This window comes from Neopelma chrysocephalum, unplaced genomic scaffold (genome assembly GCF_003984885.1).
Source record: "Neopelma chrysocephalum unplaced genomic scaffold, ASM398488v2 Primary Assembly neopelma1_96706, whole genome shotgun sequence".
Lineage (NCBI taxonomy): Eukaryota > Metazoa > Chordata > Aves > Passeriformes > Pipridae > Neopelma > Neopelma chrysocephalum.
This window is the reverse complement of record NW_020925350.1, coordinates 338,002-360,813: the sequence shown is the minus strand read 5'-3', so window position 1 is coordinate 360,813 and position 22,812 is coordinate 338,002. Positions and strand designations below refer to the sequence as shown.

At 44.2% G+C, this 22,812-nt stretch overlaps 1 protein-coding gene across 1 annotated transcript in view; it reads left to right on the top strand.

The window, feature by feature from the left end:
• Window positions 1-22,812, top strand: part of LOC113981671 (E3 ubiquitin-protein ligase RNF38-like) — a 253,030-nt gene that overhangs the window by 218,551 nt on the left and 11,667 nt on the right. The window contains exons 5-6 of the mRNA XM_027709192.1: window positions 17,149-17,319; window positions 21,779-21,940. Coding sequence (XP_027564993.1) covers window positions 17,149-17,319; window positions 21,779-21,940 — 333 coding nt within the window. The remainder of the gene's footprint in view (window positions 1-17,148; window positions 17,320-21,778; window positions 21,941-22,812) is intronic.

The following is a 22,812-nucleotide window of genomic DNA, read 5'->3' as shown; positions in this document are numbered from 1 at the left end:
ACACAGCAGGATCCCACTGGCATTGTAAATCAGGATTACTAAAATAATTTTTTCCCATCAAAACCTCTACTCCTACTGCTAATCTCGGATCCCCTGCAGGAAGTCTCATATTTTCCATGGTTGTGCGCTCTGCTTGTTTTTGCCAATTAGCATTAAACTCTTGGTATTGTACAGGTTCAAATAAAACTTGAGCTAGATATTCGATATCATAAGGGGCTAATAAATCAGCGTTAATTATGCGAAGTACACGCATAACTTTGGGAGAATTAACTCCATATTTACTTGCATACATTTGTAAATCTTAAATAGCCTTCCAAGGAAATACACAATGCTCATCTTGCTTGCCAGAATTAGGGGCAGCTTTCGACACAGGGTAAGCTTCTATTTCTGAATCTATCCCTGGCGCAAATGCAACCTTATCTACAGTTTTTGAGGGGTACCCGACCTTTTCCAACAGATCCCAATTCCCCCGTTCTGCAGCCTGTATACGTACGGTCTCCCAAAACCTTCTAGTGTTACGCGGCAACACTGTAACTGTTGCTGGTGGCAAAGTCCACGGGTCAGCTAATGATCGTGTCTTATGGCAAGAGGGCTCCCCGTGAATAGGTTGAGAGGTTCGACTACAGACGGAGGCATTTTCAGCTTCCTGCATGTTTGCATCATCTGCTGGGGGGGCTGATGTTGATTGATACAAGCCCCCGCTAGGCACATCTTCACCATCGTCCTCCTCCGGCAAGGGAGCAGGGGAAGCAAGCCTTTGTTTGGCTTGATATTCCTCTACAAGCTCCATAGGTGTCTTATAGCGGCGAGGGACTACATCAGTAGGGGATCTAATAAATAATAATGGCCAGTCTTCGCGAACGAAGATTTGGGGAAAGGTCTTTTACCTTTCCAGCCTGCGCAATGGATTTTTTAGGTGAGACACAGCCTGCGCTGAACTGAGCCCACCCTTTAATCCTAAGGTTCATCTGCCGGGGCCAAGCAAGCTTGGACAATGGCAGTGAGGTCCTCAGGACGTAGGTTTGTTTAGAGTGACCTTCTCATAGATGGATGGCCTTACAGGGCTAACGGGCTCCATCTGCCCGGGGAACTGGCTGGATTCGAACCTGGGTTGCAGAGGTGAGAGTCCTGCATGCTAACCACTAGGCCACCAGGGGTCCCCAGTAGGGGATCTATACTTGCGAGAAGTGTGCACTAGCTCTTGGGGTGAGGGATAGTGAACTTTCAGAGTTTTCGGAGCTTTCAGAGCCAGGCTAGTGGTTTTAGTAGATGAATTCGGGCCCCACACTGTTTTTAATTTGTCCGCTAAAGCACCTAATTCATCATCAGAGGGAGAGGTAGCAGACATCGGCGCCAGCAGCGGCGGTGCCGACGGTGGTGTTGCAGCAGCTGAAGCTCCCTCCTCCCCTGCATGTCCCTCCGTGTTTACCACAGACGCTGTTTCAGACAACTGCACGTCTTCCGAAACTTCCTCATTAAGCCAGTCTTTTAAGGTGTTAATTACCAGACGCCAAGTGGTAGGCAAACCTTCCGTCCCTTTAGTGCCCTTCTGAATCTCATCCCACAACTTGTCACCCACCTTTTGCCAGTTGGATACACTAAATGCGACTACAGAGTTAGCTTCAAATCCTTGCTTTTGGCACCATAGTAGCAGGCGCCGTAAAGCATAGTCATCAATAGCTACGCCTTTACGCTTTAAAAGATGCTTCCAGGAGGATAGCACCATACTTTCCTCTTTAGAGATCTGATTTCCCATTATCAGAATTCCCGATCTTGGTGGTTCACCTTTCACCAGGTGTCAGTTACTCTTCGTGTCCGGACTAGGCAGGTACCTCCGCTGCTCTCAGCTACGCCAAGCTCCGCCACCACCCGTGCCTCGCCCCATGGGTTGCACTCTCTCTTGGAGAGCACCTCGGAGGTCCCCAACGAACCCTCTAGGAGATCACCTGCCAAGGTCATCAGTAAACTTCTGGAGATCACGGTCCGGGGGTCACCATTTGTTGTTGTTGAGGTGGTCAATAAATAAAAAATACGCTGACAGTCTAGTACAGAGCAAAGTACAAGTCTCTCTTTATTTTTCCCATGTGTCTTTTTATATCCCATGTTAGTAGCAAGCAGCAATTTTAGAAGGTAAGCAAGTAACAGTATTTTAATTGACTATTATTTGTTACTGATATTTTTGGCAAAGCTCAAGGCTAAATTGAGGTTCTCACAGGACCGAATCTAAGCACTCCACAGCTGTCTTTTCTTTCATTAGGGCTGCATACATATTTCTCCTATTTCAAGGATACACCCACAAGTTTCCCAAGTCAATATCTTCTCCTAGAGAGCTAACAGACCCTCTGTCAACCCTGACACAGCATAGATAAGGGGATGCTCTTGGCCAAGGTTGTGCAAAATTAGGAGAAATTGTTCAGTATAGCAGAAATTTGCAAAGACAGTGCAATAACATTGTGCCGGGAGGATTGGCCAGCTATAAGCTGGTCTGCTCACTCAGGAGGGCAATGACTGTCACAAAACTTTAATGACACACTTGCAGTTAGTGTCTTTGTAGACCTGGCATCCCCTGACACCAGGAGATATTTTAAGAAGCATATGCCAGTGTGGGGGGGACCAGTACAGATGGGGGACTCTAGGTCACAGCACAGACTGTATGTATTAAAACAAAGGGAGGAGTGTTACCCAGCATGAGACAGGACCCTTTTGCCCTGGAAGCCAAGAACAGTATCCAGAAGCAGACAGACTGATACTTAGCCCAAGGGATTTTGAAGCATCCTGTTAGATGAAGAAAGTCAACCTTCGTTTGCCTTCACCTGGAAAAGACAGCAACTGACTTGGACATATCTTCCCCGAGGGTTTGCTGGATCCCCTACCATTTGTTCACAAATATTGGTGGTTGATTTAAAGGGTATGAAATTACCGTGCAAATAAGGTTTTGTATAGTATGTAGAGAATTTATTATTAGCAAGTAGTGATGAGAATGCCTTTATATTAGACACTATACATTTACGTATTGCCCTAGTGAAAAGGGGACACTGTGCATCTCCATCCAAACTTCAGCTGGGTCAAAAGAAAGTTAAATATTTAGGCTTTATTTTGGGAAAATGGCAACGGAGAATAGCTCTGGAAAGAATAGAGGCCATAATTAGGTTCCCACATCCAGTCCAAAAACAAGCAGGTACAAGGTTTCCTCTTGAGTTGTGGGATTTTGTTTGCCATGGATTCCTAGGTTAGGGGAACTAAGTCTCTGGCTGAGGCAACCAAGAACAAAGAGATAGAGCCTATTGCATGAGGCCCAGAGAGAGAACAAACTTTTAAAGCTATAAAAGGAGCTTTAGCATCTGCTCCTACTCTTGGGCTCCCAGATCCTTCAATGTGTATGTACATGAACGGAAAGGAAGAGCCAGTGGAGTGGTAATGCAGAATTTAGGACCCCATCAGAGACTGGTTGCATATTACTCAGTTCAACTAGATCCAGTTGCAGTGGGAGCACCAGCCTGTATTAAGTCAGTGGAAGCAGCAGCAACAAATATTAGAAAAGAACTGCCCTCTTATCCTGGGACATCCTAAAACAGTCCATGTCCCACATGAGATGAAGATACTGGTGAGACAGTGTGTAACCCAAGCTTTGACGCCACAAAGGGCACATAGATATGAACTGATCTTCCTAATAGCAGATAATGTAATCTTTAAAAGATGTAACACCTTGAATCCAGCAAGCCTAATGCCTCTACCTGATGATGAACATCACCAGATGAGCAAATTATACATATCACAAGTAAACCACAGACTGATTTAACTAATGGTCCCTCACATAATCCAGATCTAGTTCTATTTGCAGATGGCTCATCCTGCAAAGACAGCAATGGTCTGGGTGTGCTGTGGTGAGCCAGGGACAGGTAACAGAAGCACAACCACTCCCAACAAGGATGAGTGCACAAGGAGCAGAACTAGTAGCTTTGCACATCTGGGAAAAGGGAAACAAGTTAACCCCTATCTGAATCCGAGAGAAGTGCTTATTTTACCATGAATATATTTGAACAGCTGTATAAGACTCTGGAGATAGAGAGAAAATTACATACACCGTATCGTCCACAATCTTCAGGACAAGTAGAAAGGATGAACAGAACATTAAAAGAAAACATAGCAAAAATATGTACATGCACAAATCTGAAATGGTCAGAAGCCTTAAATTTGGTTCTGTGGGATATCTGGAATACTCCACAACAACCCATAGGACTGGTGTTAACCAGCAGAGATTCTCTTTGGGAGACACTTAGCTATACTAGGAACTTATATCACAGCTAAGATCAGCCTGTTGGAAGGAGATGAACGCCTGACCCAGTATGTTATATATATGCAGAAAGGGTTTGAAGGACGGAGAAAGTATGCACAGTGGTATCAGTCCAGCCCACCTGAAATATAAGTACATGATAAAAAACCTGGGGATGAAGTGTTAATCAAGATATTCTCATGAAAATATAAATTGGAGCCTAAATGGGAGGGACCATTTACTGTATTACTGTGTTTTTATTTTGCTCTTGAAGTTTTGGGTAAGGATAACTGGATGCACCATTCTCATATCAAATGAGTAGTGAATGATCAACCAGTTGGTCAATAACCGACTTTTGAGAATCTTTCGTGATTCTATCATGATAAAAATTTCTACCCTATGATAATCTTAGCCTTAATCCTGCTGTGTTCATCACTTGCAATGATGTTATAAAGGCAAATGGTTAAATGCCTTGAATCATAGAATCATAGAATCAGTTGGGTTGGAAGGGACCTCCAAGATCATCAAGTCCAACCCTTGATCCACTACTGCTGTGGTTGCTAGACCATGGCACTAAGTGCCACATCCAGTCTTATCTTAAAAACCTCCAGGGATGGTGAATCCACCACCTCCCCGGGCAGCCCATTCCAATGTCTGATGACCTTCTCTGTAAAGAACTTCTTCCTAATATCTAACCTAAACCTCCCCTGGCACAGCTGAAGACCATGCCCTCTTGTCTTACTAATAGCTGCCTGGGAGAAGAGACCAACCCCTACCTGGCTACAACCTCCTTTCAGGTAGTTGTGGAAAGTGATGAGGTCCCCCTGAGCCTCCTCTTCGCCAGGCTGAACAACCCCAGCTCCCTCAGCCTCTCCTCATAGGACTTGTGCTCGAGTTCCTTCACCAGCCTTGTTGTTCTTCTCTGGACCTGCTCCAGCACCTCAGTATCCTTCCTGAACTGAGGGGCCCAGAACTGGACACAGCACTCCAGGTGTGGTCTCACCAGCACTGAGTACAGGGGAAGAATCACTTCCCTGGTCCTGCTGGCCACGCTGTTCCTGATCCAGGCCAGGATGCCATTGGCCTTCTTGGTCACCTGGGCCCACTGCTGGCTCATGTTCAGCTTCCAGTCAATCCAAACTCCCAGGTCCCTCTCTGCCTGGCTGCTCTCCAGCTACTCTGTGCCCAGCCTGTAGCGCTGCATGGGGTTGTTGTGGCCAAAGTGCAGGACCCGGCACTTGGCCTTGTTGAACCTCATCCCGTTAGAATCAGCCCAACACTCCAGCCTATCCAGGTCTCTCTGCAGAGCCCTCCTGCCTTCCAGCTGATCGACACTCCCCCCCAACTTAGTGTTATCTGCAAATTTGCTGATGGTGGACTCAATCCCCTCATCTAAATCATCGATAAAGATATTAAACAGAACTGGGCCCAACACTGATCCCTGGGGGACACCACTAGTGACCGGCCGCCAACTGGATGCAGCACCATTCGCCACCACTCTCTGGGCCCAGCCATCCAGCCAGTTCCTAACCCAGCACAGAGTGCCCCTGTCCAAGCCGTGGACTGCCAGCTTTTTCAGGAGTATGCTGTGGGAGATGGTGTCAAAGGCTTTGCTGAAGTCCAGATAGACTACATCCACAGCCTTCCTCCATCCACCAGGTGGGTCACCTGATCATAAAAGGAGATCAGGTTGGTCAGACAGGACCTGCCCCTCTTAAACCCGTGCTGGTTGGGTCTGATCCCTTGTTCATCCTGTAGGTGCTGTGTGATTGCACCGAGGATGATCTGCTCCATAACCTTGCCAGGCATTGAGGTCAGGCTGACGGGCCTGTAGTTTCCCAGGTACTTCTTCCAGCCCTTTCAGTGGATTGGCATGACATTTGCCAACTTCCAATCGTCTGGGACCTCCCAGTGAGCCAGGACTGTTGGTAGCAAGCTCTTCCGCCAGCTCCCTCATCACCCTTGAGTGGATCCCATCTGGTCCCATAGACTTGTGGGGATCCAAGTGGCTCAGCAGGTCACTAACTGTTTCCTCCTGGATTACAGGGGAGCTATTCAGATTCTTATCTCTTTCTACAAGCTCCAGAAGCCAGCTGTCCTCAGGACAACCTGTCTTACAGTTGAAAACTGAGGTAAAGAAGGTGTTAAATATCTCAGCCTTTTCCTCATCTTTGATAACTGTATTCTCGCCCATGTCCAGTAAAGAATGGAGGTTTTCCTTGCCCCTCCTTTTGCTATTGATGTATCTGTAGAAGGACTTTTTGTTATTTTTCACAGAAGTGGCGAGATTCAGTTCAAGTTGTGCCTTTGTCGCTCTAATTTTCATTCTACATGACCTAACTATATTCCTAAACTCTTCCTGAGTAGCCAGTCCTTTTTTCCATAATCGGTAGGCTCTCTTCTTTACTCTAATTTCCTTCAAAATCTCCCTGTTCAGCCAGACCTGTCATCTTCTGTGGCAGGAAGAATGTAGCAAGGAATCATGGGAGTTGTAGTCTTCCGGGTTCTCACGCATGCTCAAACAATACTTGATTGTCATTGGTTGAAAGATCATGTGACACATTTGAACACTGTACTTAAACAGCTGCCTTGTTTATTAAAGTTAATTCTGCTCTGGCACTAGTTCGTGTCTGAGTGGGGTTCGTGCCTTATTCAACACCTCAAATGGCTGCCCGCATCGGGACTTCACCAGGCCCCGGGAACCAGGAGCATTAAGCTGTGGGGTGCCTGCCGGAGGTGTCCATCTTGCCAGGATCAAAAAGGAAAAAAAGGAAGAATACAGCGCACTGGATTACCTCTGCACAAAGGGACAAAAAAGGAAGAAAAAAGGACCGGAAGAAAGGACAACAGAGCTTCAGCACACAGAGGTGAAATGGGCGGGATGTTATCCCATAAGGGAAAGTTTTCCTCAGAAATTAAAAAGACAGCTGAAACCATCATCCATTTTTTAAAAGAACAGAACAGAAATATGGAAAAAAATAGACTTTGGGACTTATTGTATTGGATTTCCATAAATGAACCAGCTCTACCTTTAACTGGCATTCACCAAGTGTTATCTTGGAGAAAAATAGGAAGCAGGTTAATTGAAAAAACAAGTGAATGTGATATAGAAGCTATCAAGAACTTAGCAGCATGGAAAGAGATTATGACTGCCTTGAACTTACATTACAAAGAAGCTAAAACAGCCGGGACTGCGGACCTTTTTGCCCCCAGCCCCGCTCTAGCCCCGGCGCCCCCCCCCGACCGCGTGGCCCGAAAACAATAGAGCAGGGACGGCGCACGTTGGCGGAGAGGGATGGGGGGGAGGGGGAGCCCTGGGGGGGGGACAGTGCAGCGGCAGCGTGTAGTCTGGAAGTGCATGGCGCTGGGTTCACCCTGGAACCATGTGCTCCTTTTTGCCCCCTCCCCCCAGTCGCCGCCATTGGCGCATGTTCGAGGTCGCACGCGGCACTTGCCAAGGGCGGTGCACCCCCCACGTGCACGGCTGCATGGCCTCCCGCCGCGCCGAGCCCGGTCCTTGCAGCGGGGATTCCGTTGCCGACCGGGGCTGCCATGGGACCCCGTGCCTCCTGGCGCAGGGCGGTCGGAGTGGCAGCTCCGTGGCTGGCGGCCGGATCCGTGGCGGAGACACTCGCAGCCGCGCCGCCCCACCCAGGCATGGGGGGTGGCGGCGCGAGTTCAGCGACGGGGCTTTCGGCCGAACGTGCCGGCCGGGCGACAGCATGGCCAGCGGGTGGTTTCATAGTGGAGCCGCCCACGGCCACGCTGCCTGCCCTTGGAGCTGCAGCGGTGGGAGCTGCTGGCTTTGTGGCGACCGACCGCCGCGCTCCATGTGCCGGCACTGCCAACCCCGCGCCAGCGGCGGCGTTTGCGGCAGGCGCAGCACCGGGACGGCCTGGAGCCGGGGCGGTGGCTGCGCGAGGGGCTGCCAGCTTTATGCCGGCAGCCGCTGCTGCGGCTGCCGCCTTGCAGCTTACGGCTGCGCCCCCCACACCGAGCGCCGGGCCAGGCGGAACGGTGGCGGGGGTGCAAAGCGCCAGCGCTGTGGGGGCTGCAGCCGGGGGGCAACAGGCGATCTGCTATGGCAGGGGTCAAGAGAATCTGCTAGCTCCCTTTAGCTATGCGGCGGCCGTGAGACCACCGCGGAGAGAGTACGGGGACACGGCCGGGGCTCGGGGCTAGGGCACCAACAGCAGCGGGGGCTGCGACGGGAGGGCAACGAACGGACTGCTGTTGCGGGAGTCAGGGCGGTCCACTAACTCCCTTTGGCTGTGCAGCGGCCATGAGACCACTGCAGAACAACCACACAGCAACATGGACACAGCCAACTTACTCCAGCAGTGAAGCGGAAGTGAGAGTGCCTCTTCCGTTACCACCAGTTCAATCAACTCACAACAAATGAACAACAGTTAAAGCACCACCGTGGCTCTTCTACCAAGAAACCAACCCACAGCCCTTGCCAGCCTCAGAACAGCTTCTGTGCCGAAAACGGCCTGATGGAAGAGGAAGAAGAGAATTTAAAGCCCGAGAAATGTTAGCCGAGCTGTGGCAAACTGAACTCAGTGAGACAAGAGAACCAGAAAAAAGACAAGCAGTTTTGGATCCTGCAAAAGAGGAAGAACAGCAAACGTGGCTACAGCTACTACTTCAGCTCGAGGAAGAGGATGCAGACTGGGAAAGCACACAGAACATATGCCTGCCCAAGCCCAGACCATCAGCAAAGTCAAAGCTACCGACATTGACGTGGACAATACGTGTGCTGACTGCGTTGCTGGCGATGACAGCTGTTGGTTTTGTACTGCGATAATTTCAGCTGGGACAACACAATCCACCTACTGACAGAACCAACAATCTAGCGGTAACATTGCAAAACACAGCAGACATACGGCTATCAGATACCATGTTTAATTTTCTAAGTCACAAAAGGACAACTTTACTAATTGACAGATTATCTGCTATTATAAAAGGTTCTTTTGTGTTACAGGGGGTAAAAATAATAATAATAAGAGGGGCCCCAAATCAAGTATTTACTTCTCACTATTTTAAAACACTGTTAGACAATATGCCATACACAACATGGAAAGCCAAACCTAAACAAGTAGCAAACAAACAACCAGTTACAATTTCAACTGCAGAAACACATAACTCTTTATACACAGTCACTGCAAGAGCTTTGATAAAGCAAAACAAACAAAACCCTCATACAACACAAGCCCAAGGATGCTCCACAAAGTTGCAACATACAGCAATACACACCTCCAAATCCACTCAAAACACAAACATGCATAAATTGGCCAATACCCAAATTAAACAATTAGAATGGGAGACAAAGACAAGAATATCAAACATTTTTAGCAGCAGAACAGATATAACCTCACAATGGCCCTTAAAACATCCAAACCTATTTACCAAGTTTTCTTAAACTAGCATCCCCAAAGCAAAACAGAGACATTATAACCAGCAATAACCCAGACATTAACTCTGTTTCCATTGGACCCACTGAAATCACTCATTCTGTAGAACAGAGACTGCCTCTGTTAAAGAGGAAGTCAATTAACAGCAGATTTTTCCCAAAGGCAGCTTTATTGTAGCCGAACCCACAAGTGACCCAAGAAACAGGTAACCCTAAATCAATAAAACAATGGCCTTTCCTTAAAACAGAGGCGATGCATTTACATACGCTATTAGAAAACCATATAAACACAGCCTCACTATGTACAAAAATCCTTTCACTAATCTATCAATCTCCCAAACCTAAAGAAAGATGGGTTTTCATGCTTTTTGCCCCTATCTCAGAGTTAGAAAAGAATGAAGTTTTTGAAAACCGAGATTTTATAACTTACTTTTTAGTTAAAGAGAAGGGTAAAAAACACTTCTTGCATGATTGCCTTTACAAAAAAGGAAATAATGTGTTGCCCCTTAAACATAATAACAATAGTTTACTGCTTAACAACTGGGTGGAATTAGATTTTGTCATTTTCTACCACTATTCCTGTTCCTATAAAAACTTTCCTACTAACTCCTTGGCTAAACAAATAAGTGACTTGCCTTTGGGTGAGGAAAACGACAAACAAGCCCCTCTCATCTCTCACTCAGAATCTCCTTTCTTACATAATATGGAAAAAGAAAGCAAAACATTGCGAACTAAAGCTTTACTAACTATTCGCTCATACCACTGCATTTTACATTGTCAAGAAGGTATAAATATTACTTGTAGCATTTGTATTTTTTTGTTTTCGAATCAGTATTCTTGAAAGAAGTGTAAATTGTTTTCTTAACAATAGAAATAAAGGGTAGAAAATAGTTTAAAAACATTTACATATGGAATGAAATTTAACATCTCACCATCTTAAAGCCCAATATATTCATTAATTCATATTTTTTAAATATAAAACTGGCTGATACAAAACTTTCATTAAGTTTAGCAGCTTCATGTTCTTCTAGCTATGATAAAGTATGCAAGATGAACCTTTTATCAATCAGCAAACAAAATTGCTACACATATAAAAACTGGAGCAATATAAACAATTTACTAGGGAGATAAATTTGAACTAAATAAATTCACCTACAGACTGTTTCAGCATAAATTGCAGGCTGATTACCAATCAATTGCTGAACTCAAGGTAAGGAAAAGGATTTGAAACCTTCTGTTTCATGGTATAAAAGGAGAGAAAAATTCTCTTTGTTGACTAAAAGCCTTTGTAATTATCTTTCACGATGTAAATTAGTGTCATTTTAACCAAGAACATTTATCTCCACGAACCAGAACACCACAGCTTTAAAATTTTTCCCTATTTTTTCATTAATTTCACAGCAGCTTTTAAAATGAAAGTTATTAGAAGTTATTAAATTCTCAAATACATCCACATACATACAACTATCACAATAATGTTATTCAAATAATAAGTATAGAATCTTCAACATCCCCATATTTGTTACATTCAAACATTCTCAAAACATTTTGCTATCACAAAACAACATACATAATGTCAACAAGAGTGCAAAATAGCTGCTTGTAAATCGCAACTACCTAAGAGACTGAATTAAACATGGTTGCAGTTGCTCTAACTAATGTTATTAGAAATGGAGACTGTAAAACGTTCCAGAAAAATTTAACAGGACCAACAATGAAATCTCCAAAGAAAACTACACAACGAAAGATTATCTTTAAAGCCTTCAGCCAAAAAGCAAAAGACACTATAACATAGAGTGACTCACTGCTATTGCTTCAAAAACTACAGATTCACCTGAACCTCGCATCTATTCCTGCCCACCTTTTATCTGAAATAGACTGAACTGTTATTTTACCAAGATTGTTTTTAAGGATAAAGAGCAACTACAAGAAATGAACAAGACACTGAGACCACTTGTGTCTGGACAAACAAAGGACAATTGAACAATAAGGTACAAACCTTGGACCAGGTTCTATACAAGTGTTACAACTTACTCATGTACTTAGCACATTTAAGTTGTTTTGTAATTAAGCTATGAATGTCATAATTGATTCATGCTATGCTACAGAGTTACTTTCACATGTCGAAGCCTCCTTTCTTCAAGATTTCACTAACCCTCATTTACCTAGAAAAATACACACCACATAATTCCTTGTTAATCACACAAAATCTAACTCTTACATAAGACACATCCATTCACACACACTCCAAATAGAATAATACAACAACACACAAAAAATGCTTCAAGGGCAAAAAAAGAAGGGGGATCAGTATATAACCCCCAGGAACACTTATAGAAACATCATATGTTCTAAATTTCTTAAACTGTGATGATGCAAACCATAGCAGATATAAATACTAACAAAAAACTAAAATACTTTCATCTTCCTAAACACCAGTTATGATTAAAAATTCAAAATCTAAGCAATGATCAAGACCAGTAGATCTCATAACTTGAGGGGAGATATATGCCTGTGTATCAAATAGTACTAAATTACAAAGGATTCCTTCTAAATGTATCAGGCCTTATATTAGCCCTCCCCTTCAACAGAAGCAATCACTAGAAAAAATGAGTAAAGAAATTGGATTTGAAGAAACACAACCAACAATAGTAAAAGGAACACACCGCACATTGAGAAGCATACTATAAAAACACAAAAAGAGAGGGGAAAGAGATATGGATCTAGTCCCTATATGTGTAAATCTACATTAACACTTCTTCAAAACAGGAACAATCACAAAGAAGTAATAAATGATATAACAGAACCAAAAGAAACACACAAACAGTAACCAATACAAAACCAAAACTCCATGATTCAAAATAATAAAGGGTTTAAGAATGCATGTGTGAGGAGAGAATGAAACGGTGGCCACCAGAGTATGAATGAGAAAGTTGAGAGGACACATGTATGTGTGTGTGTGAACGCAAGTACACTTTATAGCAAGACATCTTAAACACTACCTCAAACAACACTACCTCAAACACAACATCTACAACCCATTTCCCTTTCAAATAAAGATGATGCCATTACACAGTCACCCTCAGATAAAAGGTTATACACATCTTCAAACCCTGAGTAATTTGAGGTTGCTTGAATATTGCACGAACCAATAAGTTGTAAACAGTTCAATAAAGGCCCTGTGACTATAGGCCCTGGTTTTTATAAATAGTTGAAATAAGATTGGTTATAATAAGAATGTTAAAAATGTATTGTTTCTCAACTTGTTGATAAAAAGAGGGGGGAGATGTGGCAGGAAGAATGTAACAAGGAATCATGGGAGTTGTAGTCTTCCGGGTTCTCACGCATGCTCAAACAATACTTGATTGTCATTGGTTGAAAGATCATGTGACACATTTGAACACTGTACTTAAACAACTGCTTTGTTTATTAAAGTTAATTCTGCTCTGGCACTCGTTCGTGTCTGAGTGGGGTTCGTGCCTTATTCAACACCTCAGTCTTCCCCGCCGGCTTGCCTTTCGGCACACTGGGACAGCCTGTTCCTGTGCTTTCAAGACTTGCTTCTTGAAGCATGTCCATCCCTCCTGGACCCCTTTGTTTTCAAGGGTTGTTTCCCAGGGTACCCTCTGAACTAGTCTTCTGAATAGGCCAAAATCTGCCCTCTGGAAGTCCAGCGTAGAGGTTTTATTGATGGCCCTCCTTGCATCCCTGAGTATTGAAAACTATTATTTCATGGTCACTGAGTCCCAGATGGCCACCGATCATCACATCTCCCACCAGCCCCTCTCTGTTTGTGAACAGGAGGTCTAGCGGGGCTCCATCCCTGGTATGCTCATTTACCAACTGGAGCAAGAAATTATCCTCTATATGCTCTAGGAATCTCCTAGACTGCCTCTTCTCTGCTGTGTGGAGTTCCCAGCAGACATCCTGCAGGTTAAAGTCACCCACAAGGACAAGGGCTGGCGATTTTGAGACATCTGCCAGCTGCTTGTGGAATAATTCATGACCCTCATCATCCCGGTTGGGTGGTCTGTAACAGACTCCCACCAGGATATCAGCCTTGTTGGTCTTCCCCCTGATTCTGATCCACAGGCACTCAACCTTATTGTTATTGACTTTAAGCTGAAGAGCTCGTAGCCATTCATGGCAGCACTACAGTCATGCGAGTCATCCCACCACGTTTCCGTGATGGTGACTACATCATAACTTTCCTGCTGCACGATGGCTTCCAGCTCCTCTTGTTTGTTACCCATGCTGCGTGCGTTGGTGTATATGCACTTCAGCTGGGCTGCTGCTTTCACTCTTAACTTGGGACTTTCCACCCTTAGGCTCCTCTCTGGAGAGCCTCGTTTCAATCCCTTCCCCCTTCAAACCTAGTTTAAAGCCCTCCTTGAAAGTTTGTTTGGTTTTTTCCTTTGAGTATATTAGCAGGAATGCTCAATTAAAACAAAGGGAGGACTGTTGGGGAATACATCTGGTGCAGGTAGCTTGGTTTGCAAGCTGCAGATTGAGCTACAGTTTGAGCTCTGGGTGGGTGCCTGAGACAAGAGGACATGAACTGCCAACCCTTTGGTTAACAAAGGGCACGAAGACTGGTGGCGCTAGCCAGGTGGATGGACACTGGAAGACACAACAGAACAAAGAGCAAGACTTGTGTGCAGATAAACTGTGAGGGTATAAAAGCCCAGGGGTGCCTTTGTTGGGGGTCCCTCCTCCGAGGCACCAGCTTGGGCTGTTTCTTTGTTACTGCACTGTGAATGATTTGCTTTATGGAACGAGACATCTGAGACTCTGCTATGGGAAACCTGGGGTCAAGCTGGTAAGGAAACCTGGTCTGACTGCGTGAGTGGGGTGTGTAGGGAGTCACACTCACTGGAGCTGCCCACTGTGAAGGGACTGTGGTCCCAGCAGTTAAAGTCTCTGACATTGGGAGTCTTGTGAATGGTCAGACTGGGAAGTTTCCTTAACGTAGTCTGAATCTACTTTCTTTTAGTCTAAAACCATTACCCCTTGTCCTATTGTGACAGGCCCTACTAAAAAGTCTGTCCCCATCTTTCTTATAAGCCCACTTGAAATATAAGCTGCAATCTGATCCCCCCGACACCTTCTCTTCTCCAGGCTGGACAACCCCAGTTCTCTTAGCCTGTCTTCATAGGAGAGTTATTCGAGCCCTCTGACCATTTTTGTGGTCCTTGTCTGGACCCACTTGTCACATCCCACTCCTATACGGAAGGGACTATCCAAGATTTGTAGATGCCCATGGTCGAAAAAAACTGCAAAAGCCAAAAGGGTCCAAAAAAAAGCTCATAAAGTTTTATTGGCAAACTACACACTCGACATGGAAATTGGTATATGTTTTGCCCCTATCTTCTAATAATAATGAGAATAAAAGAATAAAAGAAAAGATGGAAGAGAGATAGAGTGAAAGAGAGATCAGATAGGAGAGGAAATAAGGTCACCAGTCCTGGGTCCAGCGTTGATCCAGCCAACAGGGTGTCCAGGGTCCTGGGAGCACCACCCGGGCTTTGTAGGGTACCTTTTTATAGGTAAGTTTTGCCTGCCCTGGGATTAGGTTTCTCACTCTTCATATAAATGAGTTAGCATGTGCAGTCCATTCTTCTGGGCCTTCCTGGAAATGAGTCAAGGGGCTTTGAGGGTCTCAACACCCCTCTATTGGCTTTGTATACTCCTTGACCCCACTTCTGCACTTGCACTGTCCTTTATGTTGTGTGGTCACCATGGACCAGAACAGGAAAATTGGCTCCAGAAAAGTGCTGCCCTACCTTTGTACAGCCCCCCTTTCCAGGCACATCCTGTTCTAACTTGCCTGCTTGAATGGCCATTAGTGTTTGAGGCTTAGCAATGCATTCACTCCTTACTGTCCAGGCCTCTACACTGCTCTAACCGGTCTACATCTTTCTTGTGTTGACGACCCCATACCTGGACGCAGCACTCCAGGTGGGGTCTCACAAGAGTGGAGTGGAGGGGGAGAATCACCTTTGTCAACCTACTGGCCACACTTCTTTGTATGAAGCCCAGGATATGGTTGGCTTTCTGGGCTGCGAGCGGACATTGCCAGCTCATATCAAATTTTTCATCCACCAAGTCCTTCTTTGCAGGGCTGCTCTTAATCCCTTCATCCTCCAACCTGTACTGATACCAAGGGTTTCTCCAGCTCAGGAGCAGGACTTTGCACTTGGCCTCATAAGGTTCACATGGGCCCACTTCTCAATCTTGTCCAGGTCCCTGAATGGCATCGCATCCCTCAGGCGTGTCAACCACACCACTCAGCTTGGTGCCATCTGCAAATTTGCTGAGCATGCACTCAATCCCACTATGTCAGTGATAAAGATATTAAACAGTACTGGTTTGTATATGGACCCTTGAGGGATGCCACTCATCACTGATCTCCATTGAACTGTTTACCACTACTCTCAGGATGCAACCATCCAACCAATTTCTTATCAACTGAACAGTCCATCCATTAAATCCCTATCTCTCCAATTTAGAGAGAAGGATATTCTGAGGAACCATGTCAAAGGCCTTACAGAAGTTGAGATAATTTACATATAGAGCCTTGCCCATGTCCACTGTTGTAGTCACTCCTCTTACCTTCCCCTTGCACAACCTTAAGGCTGTTGCTCAGACTGGCACAGTGCACATTACCACACATTAATCTCCTGCTCACATTCCCAGATACTGTGCTGTTTGTTGAGCTCCTTTTGTTACATAGCTACTTGTCTGAAGAGTTCTTCTAGCTGGGCACACTTGTGTAGCTACGACATCCACCACTGCCTTCAGCAGGTAGGGGAACTAGGGGGACTTCCAGATACTGGAGCTCCATGCAGCCTGAGGTCTGGACAGCTATACTGATCCTTGGGAATTCTATTTGGGTGGAGATGTCTGCATAGATAGGCTGTAGTGCTTCTGTTTGGGTTACCGCCTTGCAGTTGCGGCAGATGGGCACCATTTTCTTTCAGGAGATCACCTTAAGTCTCAGGACAGAAGAGAAAGGGACAGCAGATACTAGCAAGAGGGGAAAGAAGAAAAGGGGCACAACTTCAGGCAACAGAGTTGTTTAGGGCACAATCTGAAATTTATAAGTCCTTCAGTTACAACTAGTAATTGTTTTCTTGGCATGTACCTGTAAATGTAATGTCTGGGAAGAACAGCAACTACTATGGTAAGCAAACCTGCTCCCCCCCCTTGGGAGTCTGTGCCTGATAATGCAGTGTGAACACCTCCAACTCCTATTGACTTCATCTGAAATAAAAGGCCCTTTGCACCTTGCAAGTGTAGCTGGCAGCATTATACTTTTAGACTCTGTTCTGTACTAGAACTGTTCATTGAGTTTCTGAATGAATTACTGTGTGGGTTGTGTTTGTAAGCTAAGGATAAGTAGACTGCTTTCTTTTAATAATCTCCTTTCACTCTGGATGTAAAAATGTTCATTTTCTTTCAGATGCTTCAGGCGTGCTCAGTCCAACATCTACCAGTACCATATGCAACGTTCCCACCTCTGATTTCAAATGACCCATTCCTTTTGCATCCTCCTCACCTCTCTCCACATCATCCTTCTCATCTGCCACGTCCAGGACAATTTGTTCCTTTCCAAGCACAGCAGTCACGTTCAGTAAGTAATGCTTATTATCCCCTCTACTAGAATATTTGGGGGTTGATCAGCAAGTAATGCTCTTGTCCTTCTAATAACATTCTGGTTGAGAGAATAAATGGATCTTATTTAGAGTAAGTAATAGGGTTTTGTAGTAGTGCTACCTGAGGAAGACTTAGTCTGAAGAAAAAAAAGTATTGTTTTGAAATTAATTTTTGATTCTCTTAAGATTTCCTCAGATGTTACCCTCTCTTTTTCCTTGGACACCTCTATTCCTGTCAGTCTGACATAAGTTTGCTTCATGTATTGCTTCTGAAGGTGATGTTCTTCCAGAAAGTAAAAGAATATAGAGACCTAAGTGTAGTGCAGCAGTGGTCTTAGAGAAAAAACTTTGTAGAGAGACCAGAAAGCACAAAGCATTATTTGTATTTCATGTTTCTACCACATTAATTCACAGTTTATTTGAAGTGAGTATCCCCTCAAACACTGGTGTGAAAAGTATTACTTAAACCTTCTATGGCCTACTGGAGTCTCTTTTCTCCCCTGATTATGGAAATTATTGACTCTTTTCACTTGTGTGAAAAAGTAATGCCATGCCTTCATAATAGGGCTTATGCAAATATGAGAGAAGATGCTATTTTGGACACAAAGGAAAAAAATTAGATTTTGCAATTTCTACTTGTGCTGGTTTAAAAGTTAACCAGCAGGGGAAATGAACTCAACTCAAAAGAGAGATTATAAGTCAGAATAACAATTTATTAAAATAATACAATAAGTACAATTATACAGACAGACAATTGGTTTTAACCCGCAAAACCCAAATGTATAACCCAGCACCCTGGGGCATGAACAAAAGTGGTGTTCCTTGGCCCCCCCCGAGTCCAAAGTAAAGGGAGAGGGGAAAAAAACCCTGCTGGTGGGAGAGCTGCTGCAGTCTGGTCAGAAAGTGGTGATTGCAGTCCAGTTGAGGGTGGTGGTCTCAGTCTGGTTGAGAGCGGTGGTCTGCAGTCTACCTCTGGATCCCACGAGTGGTAAAAAAGTTCTGAAACTCCCAGTTTATATATTCTTCAGTTCAGGCGGGAGTGCTCAGTCCCTCCCTCAGAGCAGGGAATTCCATAAAAGGGCATGAGGATGCTCAGTCCCTCCCTCAGAGAGGGGAATTCCATAAAAGGGTATCAGAGCGGGGAATTCCATAAAAGGGTATGAGGACAGGAACATGTTCCCACCTCGCAGGCCTCTACTGACAACAGTTTCTGGGAAATGGCATGGAAGGCTATAGAATACACAGTTTTGTGTTACACCCATCCAGTGATGAATTGGTCCCAGCCGTTCTAACCAGGACACTACTTGTTAATCTTCTGCCAGAGGTTAGTAGTATCTACTTAATAATCTTCTTCCAGGCACATTTGTTTCTTTGGAGCTCTACCAATATTTCATTAATAGAGAAATACAAAATCATTTCAGTATTACTGACAAATACTGCTCAGATTGTTTTGAGCAGTAATAAATACTGCTGTGTTAAATGTCAGGTGTTGGTACTACTGTAATAATTTCATTGTAGTCATGGGGGAACAGTTCTACCTAGTTTTCTCTGGTAATAAGGATGTTTTCCCTCAGAAAATGTCAGGCCTTCTTTCTTAACTTAGATTGCTAATTTAGCTTCAAGAATAGGCTCCTTTGTTAACTTTTAGCTCTTTTCGATAGCTTGTTTTTTTGCTGTCAAGTCTTACTAGAAGAATTATTTCCTTAAATATTCTGACAATTTAAAGTTTATTCAGCAGAATGGGGAAACAATTTTCCTTTTCCTTTGCTTCCACAAGATGACTTTCATATCTGACTGTTTTGAAGAATGTGGAATTCAGTACTGGGAAAAGAAGGGTGATTTAGTGAAATAGTAGAGTTAAGGTTTTCCTGAAAAATGAGACCAAAACGAGCTGAGATTTGAATTGATCTTTCCTAATAGCATAAGTATAGCTTCAAGATAATGTATCTAGCCTAAATAGGGCAATTGATTATTTATAAGTATAAATCAAGGTGTTTACAATGAAGATTTTTGTCTCACAAGGAAATGCTGAGTTCTTTCCGTAAGAAACTTCTTAATTTTTCATACATCAATGTGCCTTCAATAATTTCTTATGGTATTGAAGTAGAACTATTTTCTTCAGTTTGAGAACATGTTTCTATTAAGGAAGTCAGTTGCTACCTTATATATGCAATCTGATGAAAGGGATCATAGGGTCACAGGATAATTCGGATGTAAAGACACCTCAGGAGGTCTCTAGTTCAAACTTCTGTTTAAAACAGGATCAGCTATGAGGTCAGGTGAGGGTGCTCAGGTCTTTTTCTAGTTGGATCTTGAAAACCTCCAAGGGTGGAGACTACACAAATTCTCTAGGCTCCTGTTCCACTGCTTGACTGTCCTCATGGTAAAAAAGCTTCTATTTGTATTTAGCTGGAACCTCTTTTGTTTTTACTTATGCCCATTGTCTCTTGTCCTTCCACCATGCACCACTGTAAAGAGCCTGGCTCCATCTTATTGATCAAATCTCTGCAGGTATTAGAAGGCCACTGTTAGATTTTCTTTCCTGCTCCCTCAAGCCTTTTCTTCTCCTGGCAGAAAAAGCCCAGTTCTTTCAATTCTTCTAATAAGACAAATGTTCCAGTCCCCTTACCACCTTGGTGGCCCTCATTTGAGCTTGTTCTACTTTAACAATGTCTTTTTTTTTTTTCCTATTTGGGTGCCCAAAACTGGATGTAGTATTCCACATGAGGTCTAACAAGTGTTGAGTAGAAGGTGTAGGTTCGCTCCATCCACTGACTGTGCTACTGTTTGTTAATACAGCCTATGATACTGCTAGCCTTCTGTGCTGCCAGGGCACACTGTTGCCTCATGTTCAGCTTGCTGTCTACCAAGGGCCTCAGGGCCTTTTCAGCAGAGCTGCTTCATAGCCAGTCATTCCCCAACCTGGATTGTTGCCAGGGGTTCTTCCTTCTCAGGTGTAGGACTTGGCATGTGTCCTTGTTGAATATCATAAGGTTCCTATTGGCCCATTTCTCCAGCCTGTTCATGTCCCGCTTTATGGCAGCCTTACCTTCCAGTGTATGGATTGTTCCCTGCAATTTGATATCAGCTGTAGACTTCATGAGCAAGTACTCAGTATCTTCCAGGTGAGTGATAATGTTGTTAAAGAGGATAGGTCCCTGTGGTATACCACTTGTTACCAGCATCTTGGTAAAGTATGACCCATTAACCACCATGATCTAAGCCTGGTCATCCAAACATTTTTTTTCCATCTGGTTGTCCACCCATCCAGACTGTAACATCCAAACTTGGATAACAAGAATATTTTGGGAGTGTCAAAAGCCTTGCTAAAGTTGAGGTGAATGACATCCACTGCTCTCCCCTCATCCACAAATCATCACCTTATCATACTAGACAATCTGGTTGATTTTCCCTTGGTATAGCCATGCTGACTCTTCCCTCTTCCGTATGCCCAGAAATATGTTCCAAGAGGACTGACTTCATGATTTTCCCAGGGGCTGAAGTAAGGTTGACTGGTCTGTAGTTTCCCAGATTGTCCTTTTCTCCTTTTTTGTTGATGAATGCAATGTTTGCCTTTCTCCAGTTGTTACAGATCTCCCCTATCTCCATAACCTTTTAAAGATTATAGCAACCTTGCAAGGACATCAACTCTTGGATGTAGTCCATCTGGTCCCGTGGACTTGTATGGATCAAGTTCTCTCAAGTAATAAATCTCTGACTCAATCCTCATCCACTGCTAGTAGTTCTTCTCTAGATTCCTCTCCTTGCCCTAGTGGCACAAGAGGGAGGAGGTGTGGGGGATTGTGGTCAGTATATAATAGTCATTCTCTGCTGCACCTTCCTTTTCACACCTTTCCTCTGCTCTGATATGGGTTTTTCATGGGTTGCAATCTATCATGAAAATTTGCTCTAGTGTAGGTTCTTCTATCAGGAAAATCTGCTTTGGCATGAGTTCTCAATGGGCCACAGTTCCTTTGGGAAATATCAATCTGTTCCAGAGTGGGTCCTCCATGGGCTGCAGGGAATATCTGCTCTGGTGCCATGAAGCACTTCATCCTTCTCCTATTCACACTTTTTTTGTTCCCTCCTACTCCCCATACAGCTTCCCCCCCGCCCCTTTCTTAAATAGCTTTTCACAGAGGCACTACAAACACTGCTGATTGGCTCAGCTTTGGCCTGCAGTGGGTTGGTCCATTGCTGAGCCAACTGGAACCAGTTATGTCTGGCACAAGGAAGCCCCTTATCTCTTCCCACAGAGGCTACTCCTGCAGTCCCCTGCCTCCGCTACCAAAACCTTGCCACATATACCCAGTACAACTACATAAAATTTTCACAACTACTCAGAACATATAATTGGAGTTGTGGTTTTCTGGTATTAAAAAATAAATTTTAAAAATTGGTTTTCTATTAATACAACAAACCCTGTGTTTCTTTTAGCCACTTCAAAGGATAGAGAATGAAGTAGAGCTGCTTGGAGAACATCTTCCTATAGGAAGCTTTACCTACTCTCCATCAACTCATCCACCAACATTGACTTCCTCAGGTTCTATCCAACTCTTAACCCATGATCCTTTACATCAAGAGGTTTCATTTGGAATAGTAAGTATTGTTTTTGTACTACGTCCTCATGCATGCTGAGTTCAAGGTCTTGATCTTTGCTCTAAGTGATAACCATTTTATTAAAAATTACATTTTCGCAATTGAATTTCATTAGTGGCTACAGTTGTGGAAAGTCAGGGTGGTTAGTTTTTAGGGTTAGACTTACTTCATAGAGTCTCAGGGCTCAAACTTGGAAGAATGACTTACATGGCTTATACCAGTGAAAGAACTCCTGTGTATATGTTGTTTAAAATTCTCATTCCTACCCAACCACCTTCAAAAGACAGTGCGTTGCACCAGGTTGAAAGCCCTTGGCTTTTGTTTTGCAGCATGTTCACCTATTTAAGTCCTGCCTGTCCAAACCAGCCCATATACAAAGCCTTACAAAATGCTTATTAGCTAGCTGTCCAAATTCTGTCCAGGACAGAATGCATGCAGTAGGCACAAGGAGGCAAAGCCTGGAGCCCTGTGGGCGTGGCTGGGAAGTTATTCTATACCACCTCACAACAACTGCTGGGGGCAGGGGTAAGGGACTTTCTGGCTGCTGAGAAGAAGGACATAGTTTTCTGGTGGAACAAAGCATGGCGAGGTAGGCAAGCCATACGCCATTGTTCATTGTTGCCTGGGGTCCATGATGAGAATTTCCACATGTGAATCACCCTATTTTTTGCATACTTTTGTTATTAATATTGTTGCTGTTACTGTTTATTTTCTTATCTCACTGCTGTTTCCAGCAAATTATTCTTATCTCAACTTGTGATCTTTGCCTGTTATGCCTCTCATTCAAGGAGGAAGGGGAGCAGTTTGTGGTCTTTTTAGTGGCAGTACTAAATTGGGGAATACCATTCCTAAACCATGACAGCCTTAATTGA